Source organism: Vespula pensylvanica, chromosome 5 (genome assembly GCF_014466175.1).
Source record: "Vespula pensylvanica isolate Volc-1 chromosome 5, ASM1446617v1, whole genome shotgun sequence".
Lineage (NCBI taxonomy): Eukaryota > Metazoa > Arthropoda > Insecta > Hymenoptera > Vespidae > Vespula > Vespula pensylvanica.
This window is the reverse complement of record NC_057689.1, coordinates 4,058,969-4,074,925: the sequence shown is the minus strand read 5'-3', so window position 1 is coordinate 4,074,925 and position 15,957 is coordinate 4,058,969. Positions and strand designations below refer to the sequence as shown.

General features: G+C 27.4%; 4 protein-coding genes across 6 annotated transcripts; 2 read left to right on the top strand and 2 right to left on the bottom strand.

Moving 5' to 3' along the window:
• Positions 1-220: 220 nt before the first annotated feature.
• Positions 221-1,885, top strand: LOC122629586 (protein THEM6-like). The gene is made up of 3 exons (XM_043813160.1): positions 221-481; positions 904-1,118; positions 1,204-1,885. The coding sequence occupies exons 1-3, from the start codon at positions 343-345 to the stop codon at positions 1,438-1,440; spliced, it is 591 nt and encodes a 196-aa protein (XP_043669095.1). The 5' UTR covers positions 221-342; the 3' UTR covers positions 1,441-1,885.
• A 542-nt stretch (positions 1,886-2,427) lies between these two features.
• On the bottom strand, positions 2,428-3,829 carry LOC122629589 (V-type proton ATPase subunit F). The gene is made up of 5 exons (XM_043813163.1): positions 3,645-3,829; positions 3,451-3,532; positions 3,256-3,338; positions 2,995-3,117; positions 2,428-2,924 (listed from the first exon to the last, which is right to left on the bottom strand). Exons 1-5 carry the CDS (start codon positions 3,696-3,698, stop codon positions 2,895-2,897), a joined length of 372 nt encoding a protein of 123 aa, XP_043669098.1. The 5' UTR covers positions 3,699-3,829; the 3' UTR covers positions 2,428-2,894.
• Positions 3,830-3,934: 105 nt separating this feature from the next.
• LOC122629580 (protein shuttle craft) lies at positions 3,935-9,684 on the top strand. 3 transcript variants are annotated; one of them, XM_043813147.1, is made up of 11 exons: positions 3,935-4,044; positions 4,498-5,261; positions 5,339-5,878; positions 5,958-6,131; positions 6,231-6,620; positions 6,688-6,969; positions 7,055-7,345; positions 7,455-7,918; positions 7,988-8,518; positions 8,627-8,733; positions 8,819-9,684. In XM_043813147.1, exons 2-11 carry the CDS (start codon positions 4,526-4,528, stop codon positions 8,922-8,924), a joined length of 3,621 nt encoding a protein of 1,206 aa, XP_043669082.1. In that variant the 5' UTR covers positions 3,935-4,044; positions 4,498-4,525; the 3' UTR covers positions 8,925-9,684. The 3 variants fall into 3 exon arrangements, with proteins under 3 accessions (XP_043669082.1, XP_043669083.1, XP_043669081.1); XM_043813148.1 differs by having other exon boundaries at positions 3,940-4,044; positions 4,663-5,261; XM_043813146.1 differs by having other exon boundaries at positions 3,959-4,393.
• Positions 9,685-11,817: 2,133 nt separating this feature from the next.
• On the bottom strand, positions 11,818-15,788 carry LOC122629581. Its single transcript, XM_043813149.1, has 9 exons — positions 15,453-15,788; positions 14,934-15,144; positions 14,612-14,822; positions 14,252-14,516; positions 14,042-14,191; positions 13,389-13,964; positions 12,914-13,329; positions 12,634-12,841; positions 11,818-12,566 (listed from the first exon to the last, which is right to left on the bottom strand). The coding sequence occupies exons 1-9, from the start codon at positions 15,478-15,480 to the stop codon at positions 12,337-12,339; spliced, it is 2,295 nt and encodes a 764-aa protein (XP_043669084.1). The 5' UTR covers positions 15,481-15,788; the 3' UTR covers positions 11,818-12,336.
• Between the last annotated feature and the right edge of the window lie 169 nt (positions 15,789-15,957).

Sequence of the window (15,957 nt, the reverse complement as noted above, 5' to 3'; positions counted from 1 at the left end):
GTAAAATAATTATTATATTATGTATTATTTTTATAATATCTACATATAAACAATGATTAGCTTTAGCTTTCTTAATATTTTTAATTTCGTATCCTGATTTTTGTCACTAAAAAAAAAAATCATCGTTTATTGATCGGTAAGAAATTGCTAGTTAGCATTGAATTTACGCGTTCACATAGGACAAAATAATGAAAGTCACGTTTTTTTGATCTATGCCCAAGTCGATCAGTCTTGCTTCGTCATCAGAGGAATAAGTCACGTTATTCGCACTCTTTCTCTTACAAAACATTCTTTATTTGCATATTGTTTTTTACTTAGGTATTTTTATAATAATAAGACAGAATGTTGGATTATTGTTTCTGGATTATTTTAATTATTTATTTCATTGACGTAAATTATTTCTTTCGACTAATATTTACTTTCGTTTGGTCTAAATGTATACAAAAGAAAACAAAACTTATGAATGAAACTACAATATATGGTAAGTATTTAATAATTAAAATTTCACTTCTAATTTAATCTCAATTGTGTCTAATTTTTACTTTTAAATTATTTATCGCGCTAGAGCACGAAGTAACAGATTAATTTTTCATAACTATCTCAAGCCTCGCACTATTTTCACAAATTATTTGGCTTTTTTGTATAACGTAATTCTGATAAAAAAAAAAAAAAAAAAAAAAAAAAAAAAAAAAAAAAAAGCAATGTCAAGTAATAACAAAAATATAAAAAATCGATTCGATACGATAATTAAACAGTCCGTTCAAACGAAACAACTATTATATTTTTCATAAACATATTTGTATCCTGTTTTCAATCATTTTCAATCACCATTTATTCATGTAGATACTTCAAATCGATTTGATTAATCCATAAAAAAACAACATTATTCAATTTATTTTTCAGGTATATGTACTACTCAAGATTTGGACGCTGTAATGTCACATATGAATAATGCAAGATATCTACGTGAAATAGATTTTGCTCGTTTTCATTACTTCATCCAAACCGAAGCATTTTCCTTGATGAGGAAAATGGGTGCCACGGCAGTTCTCGGTGGTTCATCCACAAGATATCGACGACCGATTCCTTTCCTCATGGTATACAAAATCACGACAAAGGTAAACTAACGTATCAAAAAATTCTTAGGATAACGGTAAAGTTTGCGTTAAACTCTCGTGATAAAACGATATTTTTCCGTTGTAGCTTATTTATTGGGACGAAAAAAGTTTATATTTCGAACACAAGTTCATCAACCTCCGAAATAATTTTATTCACACGATCATTCTCACCAAGCAAACAACGATCGGTTTGAAGATATCTTTGACCGAGTTCCTCCAAAAACTTGAACCTGAAATTAGTTTACCTGAAATAACCCAAGATCTCAAATTATGGTTAGAATCGATGGAATATTCCTCTCAGAAACTCAAAAAGAAGAATTAAAAGAAAAATCTTTTTCTTTTTCTTTTTTTTTTTTTTTCAATATCTAGATTTTTCACAAAGTTCTTGATATTATATACGAGTTCTATTTTAATTATTTCACCTCAATTTATATTTAATTAAAAATTTGTCCGTATATCTTTCGGGTGTTTTAGGTTAATGAATATTTTTTCTAATGTTATATAAAAAATGCGTCTTATATTTGCAACGTATATAGAATTAACATTTTTTTTTATTAATTATATTTATGATATAAAAAATAGAAAAAACCGAATACCAGTGGGAGAAAGCACTAGTTATGTTAGGTTAAAAACTCTCCTTGTCATATCGAAAGAAAACAAATGAATCACTAGTTCAATGAAAAGACGGCTTAACAGTGACTTAATTTGAAAACAAATGTAATACGTACCATTTAAAAGTTTTAAAAACTCTATGATAACTTTTTAAATGATGTACTATTTTTATGTCTAAAAGTTTATAACGTTTATCTAAAGTAATTTTATTCTTTGATAATTATTTATACTTTTATACGATTTGTTTGTACGATTTATATACGGAAGAATTTAATTGTTATTGTTGTTCTTGTTGTATTGAAGTTAATAAAAAAAGGGATTTGGATAAAATTAAAAAAAAGTCATTATTTTTTATTCTTATTACCACGTTTAACCTTCCTCGAGACATTAATCAAAAGTAAGATCGATTATCGTGATTATCGGATTCGATCGATCATTTTTAATTAAGTCGAAACAAACTACCTCGTTTAATGTCAAATTTGAAAAAAAAGAATTGAACATTTGAATATGAAATGTGGTACAAAGATCGTGAGGAAGATTGCAAATAACAAAAATATGTTTTTATAGTAATAAATAACATATACTAATTTTTGTAATTATTATTCTATGTACTTCCATATAATAAATTTAGAAAATTATTCTTGGTGTAATCACATGATAAATTTGAAGAGAAAAAATATCAATAAATATCAATAAATAAGGTGAAATCAATATTCGTTTAATTATTTTACATAAATAAAGTGATTATGATTGTAAAATTCAATTTTCATTATGTTTTAACTAGATAGCCAGTACTCTAAATATATGCATGTAATTCAGAACAAGTATAAGAATTATATATTTAAATTTCTAACAATGTATTTTTTTATTTAAATTATAATTAAATGTGAAATAATATTTACTATAGAACAAGACAATAATAAAGCAAAATTTTTACATTTAATAGAATACTATACTGACTTTGATAGTCTATTATAGTTTTTTTTCTTTTCTTTCTTTTTTTCTAGATACAACATAAGCAGTGGAATGTTGTATATACATTTTCTATTCTTATTATTAAAACAAAAAATATAATAACATTCAAGAAATAAAGAATTGTCATATTGTACAATTCGTATATTTACTTGAGTTATATTTTCTTTTATTATGTAAATAATATATAGTTTAATGTATATCTTCTGGATTGAACATACCCTACAAGAGAAACATTTTCGATTAAAAAAATCTACTTTAATATTTTATAATAAGATATTAGCAATCATACCTTAGCACGTCTTAGAATTGAATCTTTACTAGCATCATATGGATGATCTTTACTAGGAATTTCTAATACAGAAGGAATAGGCTGAGTATGACTATCAATGACATGTCTGATCATTTCGGCAACCTAAAATTTACTAGAGTTTACTAAGATAACATATTAGTTAATAGCAGCAGCAATTTGTTGAAACGAATAAAAATAAATATTATATTGCAGTATTGTATTTTTTGCTCCATGTTATAAAATTGTAATAAATTTACTCACATTTTGATTTATTAGAATAATGTCAATGTCATCTCTTTTAATAAAACGCTTAAACGTATCCTCTATTTCACTCTCTGGTGTGTCTGTAAAATATATTACTTTTTACAGTATATTTGTAACTATGTATCCAATACAAGTAATTATTTCCTTACATATAACGATAAAAACACAAGTTATAATTATAAAGATACATACTTTTATCAACAACCATAAAGTTAGGTTGACGATGTTTATTAATTTCTCCAACACCTCCCAGTAGGAATCCTACGCACGTATCCTGAAGAAATAAATATACGATAAATTTATATATTTCTTAAAAAGTATTAAAAACTGTTAAAAATATTACATTGTAAATAAAACTTAAATGCTAGTAAAAATCTATAGTTTACCTCATCTCCTATTACCGCAAGAAGTTTGCCCTTTCCAGCTGAATGAAGTGTCATTATTGCAAAAATAAGTTACAAAATATTTTGCAGAAAGAAGAATAAATAAAGTCGATGTAGATTTTCACGTTCGGTCAGCTGACAATATCACACCTATTTCGATCATGTATAAATCACGTGCAAAAACTCGTCCAATGAAATCGATTGTTTATTTTAAAGTCGGGACACAAGTGCAATCGAATGGAATGGCGCGTTTTCAATTGTATTTCTTGTTTCTATGTTTGACTTTCATTCTATACCACCTTAACCAATCTCTTTTACTATAGAATGAATCTAATATCTTCAGCATTTCTAGTATTAGGTAATTAATTAATAGAAAACTTAAATTTCTCTTATAGATCGTAAGGTGAGTTTAAGTAATCTTATATTTTGTTGTACGCGCAATTTGATTATTACTATTCTATAATAATTCTATCTGTAGTTTCAAAATCAATTGACAAGAAAATTGTAAAGTAGATAGGATAAATACAATTGGTCTTTAGCCTTATCTTTATTACTACAACTTCACTAGAAAGTTTGTTAGCTTGTATAAAGCTGCTACGTTTCCCGTATCTTTCTCATTATTTGAAGTACAGTGAAAAAAGTAAAAAGAATAAGAATTCCTGCGTGTTACGAAATTTATCGTAACAACGTGTAGATAACATATTATTTAACGAAAAAAAACTAAAGTGTTCAACACATCGATTATAAGTCAGGTCTGTTATATACACTGCCAATTAAATTGCCTGCAATTTTGTTGATAACGGATTTGAAACTTTAAATAACATATATACGAACTTAAATCCCGTTTATTCTTAAGGAGGCGATATTCGATTCCTTCAAACAGTATGGCCACTTGGGATGGCTCATGTCACGAACCTGAAGATTCAAATTATTTTTTTTATTCGGGTCAAAATAGTGCCATCCCTAATGTAGAAAGTTGGACTTTTTATCCCAGTAATGGGAGCAACGTTTTTTTTCATAGTACTCATGCACCATATTCGCAAAATACTTCAATGATGTTGGGACAAAGTGAACATATTGCTTCCTGTCAAACGGATGCTAACTTTTCATCAGGTTCTCTAAATTCATTGCCTTTAAGAGACACTTGCCCAGATTACTTAAATGCTCCAGGCAGCACACAAGACTGTCAAGGTAACAGTAGGTCACAGAACATGTCAACATATTATTATCAAAGCAATCGACAAGGGAAACGAATTAAAAATTACAAAGATAACAATAAATATGAATTTCCAAAAGAAGTTAGTCGCAACAATTGTAGCATTGTTGAACATTCCAATTTACATCCTACTGCGAGTGAATTTGTGCCACATGGAATTAAACATTATGCCAATCAAGCAAATACAAATCTACATGTTTCTAATTCAGAAGATTCTAAACCAAATTTGGCACAAGAAACATATGTTTCTGATAATGGCGGTAAATATAAAAAGAAATATAATACAAAAAAAAATAATTCATACAAATATAAAGAAATGCCAGAATATAACTTTAGGCAAAGAAATTCATTTCAAAATTCCTATAAAACACAACATGGTAGAAATTATAGAAAGTATCAAAATAGTAAGTAGTAGTGTATAATACATATACATTTATTAATAAAACAAATGATATCAATAATGTAAAAATTTTTATTTTAGCTTCTGAAGAACCAGCAAGTATGTCTAATCATCACAGAAATAATTCAACTACTGATGAAACTCAGAAGAACGAAAAATTTATGAATATTAATACAAACATCAATGCCAATAAAACTAATGCGTCTAACATCGAAGAGAAACATGAAGTCAATGATCAAGCAAGAGCTAACAAAGAAAATACTGATGCCAGCAGTACAATAAGTCAAAACTGTGACCACTCCAGTAAAAATAATTACCAACGACATAATTCTAATTTTGGAACACAACGTATTCCTGCTAAATATGGTAGAAAAGTTACCAATGATCGCAAGATTGGTAGATATGATAATAATTATCGTGAGAGAAAAAATAACTATCAGGAATATAATAATTATAAGGAAAGATATGAAGAAAGCAAAATAGATATTACTAAGGATAAGTATAAAAACAAAGATGTAACTCAAGAAACTAAAGAAGTAGAGATTGTGAATTGGAGACAAAAGGGAGAAGGTAATGATAGAAATAGTATTTCAAAACGAAAACAGAATAAAAAACATGAAGGTAATGATAAACTATTTTCTATTATAAAGTTTATTTCCTATTCTTGTCAATTGAATGAGTAGTAATTGATTTCTTATAGATGACGATGCAAGTCAAAGGGAAAGATTAACAGATCAATTAAATAAAGGACAATTAGAATGTTTAGTATGCTGTGAATATATAAAACAAAATGATTATATCTGGTCTTGCTCAAATTGTTATCATGTTTTACATTTGAAATGTATAAAAAAGTGGGCAAAATCTTCCCAAGCAGGTACTCTCTTTTATCACACAAATAATTTCGATTATGAATAACATTAATATTTTTCTTTTTTTTTTCTTTTTTTTTTCTTTTTTTTTTTTTTTTTGTTAGAAAATGGTTGGAGATGTCCTGCATGCCAAAATGTAAGCACAACAATTCCTGAAGAATATTTCTGTTTTTGTGGAAAAACAAATATGCCTGAATGGAATCGTAGAGATATGGCTCATTCCTGTGGTGAAGTTTGTGGAAGATCTCGTATAAAAAATAACTGCCCTCATAAATGTACTTTGCTATGTCATCCTGGATCTTGTCCATCATGTATAGCAATGGTAACAAAAAATTGTGGTTGTGGTAAAACATCACAAACGTTACAATGTTGTGCATTAACATTATTGCTATGTGATTCTGTTTGTGGTAAAATCTTAAATTGTGGAAAGCATACATGTGAAAAGAAATGTCATCATGGGGAATGTGAGCCCTGTGATAAAATTATACAACAAGGTAATTTTATATTATTTATAAAAAATTGTACATACACACATATATTTATGCATATTTTTTATTATAGAATGTTATTGTGGGAAAAGTAAAAGAGATGTAATTTGTCAATCTAACATATCTTCAACATATTCGTGTGAAGATACTTGTGAAAAGTTGTTAGATTGTGGAAATCATAAATGCAAAAAAACTTGTCATCCAAATTCATGTGAACCTTGTGCACTTACACCTGAAAAAATTACAACATGTTATTGTGGACGAACACCACTGTCAGACAAAAGAACGACTTGTTTAGATCCAATTCCAACTTGTGAAGAAATATGTTCTAAAAGACTTAACTGTGGTCAGCCTAGTAAGTATTTTATTAATTTAATTGTTCCTTTCCATATACTTTCTAAGATACACAATGATAATTTATATTCATTTTTTCATTAAAGGTAATCCACATACATGTAAGATAAAGTGTCATCAAGGAGATTGTCCTGAATGTGATTTAACAACAGATGTAAAATGTCGTTGTGGTAATATGGATAGAGAAATCCCATGTAAAGATTTAACAACTAAAGCAGATGATGCACGTTGCGAAAAAAAATGTATTAAAAAAAGATCTTGTGGGAAACATAAGTGTAATCAAATGTGTTGTATTGATCTCGAGCATATTTGTCCTTTACCTTGTTCTAAAACATTAAGTTGTGGTAGACATAAATGTGAACAAACTTGTCATAAAGGTAAAAATATTTTGAGTCATATTTCTACAAATGTTTAAAATCAAATAATTCCTTATTTAGTTAAAAATTTGTTAAATAGAGATTTTTAATGAAAAACGTTCTAATGTAGGTAGATGTCAACCTTGCTGGCGCAGTAGTTTCGACGAATTATATTGTGAATGTGGTACAGCTGTAATATATCCTCCTGTACCCTGTGGAACTAGAAGACCCGTTTGTGATAGACCTTGTTCGCGTGACCATTCTTGTGGTCATGAAGTATTTCATAATTGCCACAGTGAACCATCATGTCCTCCATGTACTTATCTTACTGAAAAATGGTGTTACGGCAAACATGAACTTAGAAAAGCTGTCCCATGTTATTTTAATGAAATTTCATGTGGCTTATTGTGCAATAAACCTTTATCATGTGGAAGACATAAATGTATAACTATATGCCACCCTGGATCATGTGAAAAGCCAGGACAGCAATGTGTTCAACCATGTAATATATTAAGAGAACTATGTGGGCATATATGTGCTGCTCCGTGTCACGAAGGAAAATGTCCTGATACACCTTGTAAAGAAATGGTCAAAGTGCGTAAAATGACGCAAAATATTAAAAAAATTATCTGTATATATTACTAAATACATCTATATTTGTAGGTAACGTGCCAATGTGGACATAGAAGTACAACTAGAGTATGTGCAGAAAATTCTAGAGAATATCAAAGAATAACTAGCAATATTTTAGCTAGTAAAATGGCTGATATGCAACTTGGTCATTCTGTTGATTTAGAAGAACTTTTTGGACCAGGAGCAAAGAAACAAAATCAACTAAAAATACTCGAATGTAGCGACGAATGTAAATTAATAGAACGAAATAGAAGATTAGCATTAGGACTTCAAATTGTTAATCCGGATTTAAGCGGAAAATTAATGCCAAGATACACTGACTATATGAAGCAGTGGGCAAAAAAAGACCCTCATTTTTGTCAAATGGTGCATGAAAAACTAACGGAATTAGTTCAACTCGCAAAGACTTCTAAACAAAAGTCAAGAAGTTATTCGTTTGATAGTATGAATAGAGATAAACGTCGCTTTATTCATGAATCTTGTGAACATTTTGGCTGTGAAAGTCAAGCATATGATCTAGAGCCAAAAAGAAACGTTGTTGCTACTGCTGTAAAAGATAAGGTAACCCTCTCTCTTTCTCACTCTTGAAATAATAAACTGTGTGTGTGTGTGTGTATATATATATATAAAACTGTTAATATATTTTTGAATTTATTCATTGTACTACAGTGTTGGCTACCAAGTTATAGTTTATTAGAAATTGTGCAAAGAAACAATGGACAAAGAAAAGTTCCAGGTCCAATATTGAATACTTCTAAAGCTAACAATTCAACAAAGTAAGTTTGTATATTTATTCTAATTTATAGGATAAAGTACGAATACTGTGTTAACATTTAATTATATAATACTTTTATATTATAGGACAATCTTAGCATTACCTATAACAAGAAGTCAGCAAATTGTACCAACTCCATCAACTTCAAAATCGCCAGAACCAGAAATAGATTATTTTGATTATAAAGGTTAAAGGTTATAAATAAGCAGGTAATTAACTATTTATATATTCAATATAATTTACTTTTTACGTATCTTTTCTATAAGTTAAAAAAAAATAGCAGTATGCTTATGAACTCGAACTAATAATTTTTAAGAAGAATTAATAATCGTATTTATTAATTTCATAATATTTAACAATGCATTGAAAATTAATTGATAAACAAACTGCGGAGAATTACTTGACTGTGCAGTTTATTATTCATTCACTTTATAATTATACTTGTAAGAATATAATGTTATTTTTTTGGGTGAAATTTTGATATATCTTTTAATTAGACAAACATTAATACAATCAATGATGTATGATGAAAAGTTACAATGTTTTACAAGAATATGTTTAATGAGTGTTTAATAAGTTTAACAGAATTATTAGAAATCTTATAATATAATACGTATATATAATCAAACAAATTTTCTTAGTAATACATTTATGCATAAAATAAAATTATTCATTATGATATAGTCAAATTACATAAATGAATTATATGGTGAAGGCACAGATAAAAAGGCATAAAGAAATCTGTTTAGTGTAATAAGGAATTCCTTTTGAATATAATATTTCTGTTTTATGTGTAGTTCTATGCTTGACATATAAGATTTCTATACTGTGTATTTGAACGTAGAAAGTATGCATTTCTACATTCTGATAAATCGAGTGAGAGTAAAAAAAAATATATAAAAATAAAAAAAATATAAATAAAAATAACTGTAGTATGATCTGCTTGATAAAAGACTTGTACAAGTTTATTCATCATTCCAATAAATATCCTTGTAGAATTTCACAATTACTATTTCCTCTTAACCAAAAGTCGTAAAAAAATATTAAAGCAAGACAATAAATTTTGACGAAGTAAGAAATTTAATATATGTATTTTCTGTATATGATTTCATAATTGCAATTGATAATAATATTTTAAGTATTTGTTTAGAAAAGATATATGTAATTCATTACTAAATTCTTGTACCTTGATTATCATTTATTTTGTTTTACAATGATATAAAAGCAGGACATATTTCAAATTATTTCTTTTATTTTTTGCAATTGTCTTTCATAATATAATTCTTGTAATTTATCAGCAATGTTAATTATTAAAGCTTCTTTATGATCAGTTCATCCCATACAACCAACATATATATATAGATAACACCAATACACAGGAGAGTAGAATGTGTGTATGTAAACTATTTGAATTATTAATCATAGTTTTCAAGATTCAACTTATTGTACTATTTTCTATATATCAATCCTAGTTATGTACTTTAATTGGTTGTTTCAATTACCATATTTCCAAATTTATGTACTATATTTTTCGATATTTTATTTTCAGAAATTATGTAAAATTATTTTTCAACAAATATTTATTTTCTTTTCACAAAAAGATAATAAATATATGAAAATTCAATTATAGTATACTATTCTTTTATTTATCCTTTCAACGTTTATCTATTTCTTATTAAAATAATTCTATTTCTAAAAAAAAAAAAAAAAAAAAGAACAAATGCGTGAAATTCGAAAGTATACTGCAACAAGATACATATGTGTATATGCGTGTGTACATATATATTTTCTTTGCTTATCAAATTGTATGATAGTTATGTGGTTAATCATGTATTATAAATATGTATTACATTTCTGAAATTGTTTTGTAATTCATTTATGATTAAATAATTACGTTTGTAAAGATATTAATTGCTATTCCAACATGTTTAACATTACAATATACACAGATTTTACAATAATGAATTTTCCAATATTCACAATGAATTTTGCATCCATAAAAATAGTTTTGTGTTATATATATTCTCATATAACTGTTTTAAGTTTAATTGAAAAGATAGATCTGTTTTATTGTACATCCAATTGTATATAAATAGCTGTTTGTTATTTATATTTGTAGGAGTACTCGTATAGAGTAAAATCTTATATCTTTATAGACATTTGTAAGTAGATAACACGAGTATTTGGCACATTGAACATCAATGATATTTTGAACTACTAAAATATGTCATAAATTCTATATAGACAAATAATGAGACCTTTTATGCTTCTATTAAATAACTTTTCCGTCATATACATCATATAATAATTGCTCATAATTATTTGTATTGAAAAAAACATTTTCTTCATAACATATTAAAAAGTTATAAATCATTCTGTGTCTCTTTTTTGGCAATTTTAATATTCTTAAATGTAATTTCTAAATATTTAATAAAATAAATTTATTTATCTTTAATTATATATAATATAGAACAAAATATATATAGATAATAAAATTAAAAAAAAAAAACATAAAAAGTCATATTGACCAGTCTTACATCTCGCGGAATAAGATATGCAAAACTTGCATAAGCATAAAATGGTCTCCTACCCTAAATACATAAATCTTTATCACATTTAGGATCACAACACTGTTACACGTTTTCATTACTGACAAATTATTTAGACATATATCATTAATACTAAGTAATTTTCTCAAACATGTAATAATAGGGCACTTCAAATTTGAGAACAAATTTTTACTATAATCATTGGTGCAGTGAATACTTGGTAAAAAGTCATCACTTTGTTTATTATCAGTGCCTCATTCATTATACTGATACTTTTTTTTTTTGTAGAGAGTCTATTAATACTTTCTATTTCAAAGTAAATATACAAAGAAAATATATCTGACTCTTATATCACAAAACATATTTATTTGACTAGAATCCCTACTAATACTGTATTTGATAGAATAATATACTCAATAAGATAATAATAACATAAAGAGTAGCAGTGTAATCGTGTTATATATCTTTTAATTAAAAAAATATATATTTACCTCGAATAATATATATATAACCAAATGAAAGTTTTATTCATTAAGTTGTATGTAAACTTGTATTATAAAGTTAAAAGTTATCTTATTAGAACACACTTTTTTTAGAATGTTGCACTGATCTATTGCTGCAATTCTATTATAGTATTTGATCATATTCTGATCTTTCTACCAGTCTATAATATTAATACATTCTTTTTCGAGTTTCACACCCAGTTAGCATTAAAAATATAGTATCAAAATAAAATATATCTTGTAGATTCTTTGTAAAATAGAAATAACTTAGATTTCTTAAGTATGAAACAGGGTAAACAATTCAATAAAAATATGTTACTGACTGTTCTGTCTAGAAACATACAATATTTTAAATATAAAGTTATTTATAATAAGATCTTGTTTGTGTAACAAGATTTAATAATATGGATTATACGTTAGTAGAAGATGGTCATACAAGAATAATCTGTAAATGTTTTAATGAAGATAGATAGATGGTATATAAGATCATGGAAATATTCAATTTGGCATCTTGGTTCTTCAGTCTGTTATACGACTGACACGAGTATTGCTTTATATGTAAAGATTGTTACCTCGTTTCATACGTGTGCTATAATCGGGGTAACTACTTAAATATTGATGACGTGGGCTCACTGATGGTTGTTTTGTTATACTTGCCATTGCACATCCCATTATGAGTTCTATGGCTCTGCACAATGTTTGATATAATAACCAAGGCCATGGCTTGGGGAATTGAGTTAGCAATGGCCGCGTATCATACGCTACTGCTTCTGCTAAGAGTCCTACATATATAATATATTTATATAATAATATATTAATAATTTCTTTGCTGAATAAATTCATTATTACCATAGGGTCCAAAAACACGAACAAGATCTAAGATACACAATATGATTCCTAAAATTGCTGTGGTATATGTAACATGTAACACCCTTCGAATTTGAGATTTTCTGGCAGCTGCAGTATTGGCTTCTGGTAAATGCAGCGGTGCATCTGATTTGGCTCTATTCACGTATGCTATGTGATTTAGTATTGAATGCAATGTAAAATCAGTTCCCTACAAACAAATTATCTTTTTATATACATGTATCGAATTTCACTTATTTGTCAACTTTATGTTTAAATATACCGTAATTTTATTCTCTGTTCCAGAATTTTCAGGAAGCAAATTAGTTTCAGCTGTTATTTCTTCTGATTCATCTTTACTTTTATCCGTTTTCCAAGACAAGCTTTTCTTTCGTATTTTAGTATCTTCACCTTTATTCTTCATTTTTTCATTCATTAATGCAGCTTTTTCATTACAATCCGGTTGATCTGAATCTGATTCAGACTTCTCCTGTATTTCTATTTTTTGAGGAACTATACTTTGATAATGAGTAGGACTTTTATCCAATGTTCTAATACTTATATCGCTACTACGACGATTTATAACTAATGGCTTAAAGTGTGCCACTTCGGAATTTCGTCTATAGGAGAAGTCAGAATTTCTTCGTGATTCGTGTTTGACAGATATAAATGTGCCAATATCAGAATTACGTCGTGAACCTAAAAATTATATATATTTAAGTACTAAGGTTCGAACGTATAGATTCTGTTATAACTACCTGCAGGACTGAGATCTAAGACTTTTGGTAATCTCTGTTCAACTGGTGGTAACATTCTCCTTGGTGTTCTGTTACCAAAATCGCTGTTCCTTCTTAATTTAGTGGCGAACTGAGAACTACGATTTTTTTCATGAGAAAAATCAGAACATCTTCTTAATTCTTTTGTGCTGCCAGTTGGTGTAATATTCTCAGAATGTCGACGTGCTATTCGTTCTGGCAATTGACTTCTATCAATGTTAGGAGAATACTTAGAGCTGAATTCAGCACCATATTTGAAGTCAGTAATTGGCAATACATCTTCTTCGTTTATAAATTTAACACTACATTCTGAATTTCTACGTGATGAACGAGATACGTCACTCCCACGTCTACTTGCTAAAGAACTTCTTCGACTTGGACTAGAAACTGTTATTATTGGTAAATTTGCAGTTGATGGAGTAGGTGTTGGTGGTCTAACATAAACTTCAGGTACAGTAGATACTGGTTGAACAGGAGTCTCTTCTCGTAAAGATGAAACATTATGAGACACTTCCATTTGATCTTGTTCTTGTTTTTTAGATATTTTTAAAGAGTTACCTAAAAATTAATATTTTTTTATTACTCTTTTCAATTTCTGTGATATTAATTTGAAAGTAAGCTAGTAATATAATTACCTCTATATTCTGAATTTCCTTCTACATTGGCACTTTCATTCTGTTCTGAATCTTTGATTTTAGGACCAAGTAAAGTAGGCACCAATGCAGCAGCTGCTACTGATGTTGCAAGATTGCTATATGGTGCTAGCATAGCAAGTTGCATAATGCCTGAAATATTTTAATAAAATTATATAGAATGATTGTTTAAAGAAAACTATAGAAACAAACCTTTTTGATGAGCATTAGAATTGTCTCTTGTTAACATACTACTTGGCATTGTTTTCAATAAATGCATGACTTTATAGCCTGCATGCAAAAATGTTAAATATAAAAGAATACTCCATATCAGAAATACAGTTTGCACAACATATTTTGCCATGTAACAATTATGTGATGTTAAAGCAACATCACTTACAATTACAAAAAAGAAATGTCCTGTTATAATAAGACTAAGAAATGATTCATTTTGTATTTTTTCTGGCCCAAACTTAAGCTGAAAATAATAAAATAAATCATTGATATATGACAATATAAAAAATATTAAAAAAAAAAAAATAAGTAGAAAAGATTAAAAATTTTCAAATATACTTGTGTTAATTGCAAGAAGGTCAATTGTATAAGGCAAAATGCAGAAGTAATACAGGGAAATCCAATATCCCACATAGTGGACCCTATAATCTTTGGCATTATTTCTTTAAGATTATAAGGATCTATAAATAAACATGCAGCCCTTGATGCACCCAATAAACATAAAAATATATTAATCGTTGACATAAAAGGGCGGCTTGATATAAGGGATCTGTAATATTAATAATTATTATTTATATTTTTTTATAATTTTGTGTTATATCTATTATAATATATATATATATATATATATATATATATATATATATATGTATATTGATACCTTAAATTTAAAATAGAGAAAAACGTATAAAATCCAAGTACAAAGAAAAGGCTTGCAAATCCATAAGTATGCAGAAGAAAAATCCATCTCAAATCTTGATTTACAGAAATCCACGATGGAGCAGTAATTAATACTCTGTCTAGAAATGCAGAACCTGATGAATTTGAAGCACAATTCTGTGCTGATATTGAAGATGTTGTAGTATTGATACCTAATTATAGAACAAAAATTTAAGCACATGAATACAAATATTTAATGTTATTCTATTCACTTCTCACTATCCACATTACAACTTTATACTAAAATTTTGCCAAATATTGTTAATATTATATAAAAATTATTATACAATATTAATAAATAATATTTAATTAATAAGTAATAAATAATTAATAGTAGATATTGGCTTGTATTGATGTTATCATTAATAATTTCCAATAAATACATATATAAGTAAAAATAGTGTTCACTATCACTATTTTTACATCACAGATATATATACAATAACAAGTAAAAACTGACCACGAGTAAAATTAGTTAGCTTGTCCATCCCTTGACTGCTGACCACAGTACATCACTATATTTTATCAAATTCTTTAGTTTAACATTACAGAAATAATCACTAATTATAAAGAAGTACACAGAGAAAAGATAAATTTTTAAATGTGATACCAGCAACAGGCTTTGCCTATAGAGAGAGTTTATTCACATCCCCTCTCTTAGCACAGTGATGCTCTGTCTCCCTTCAGCTAGAAATATTGATCTTGCTTGAAGAGGGTTGGAAGGGGTATTCAGGACTGCTCACGTTATAGGCCTATCAATTGTTTATACATTAGATTGAACTATTATACTGTAAAATTTATCGATTTTCGCACGCGCATACATACATGTAAATATCGTAAATGCGTTTGTGCAAATGTATATAGATATTAAATGTAGTACATATTCTTCCATACAGACATTACATAATAAATTTATATATCAATCGTATCTGTAATTAAATTTTGAATATATATTGATATGGACT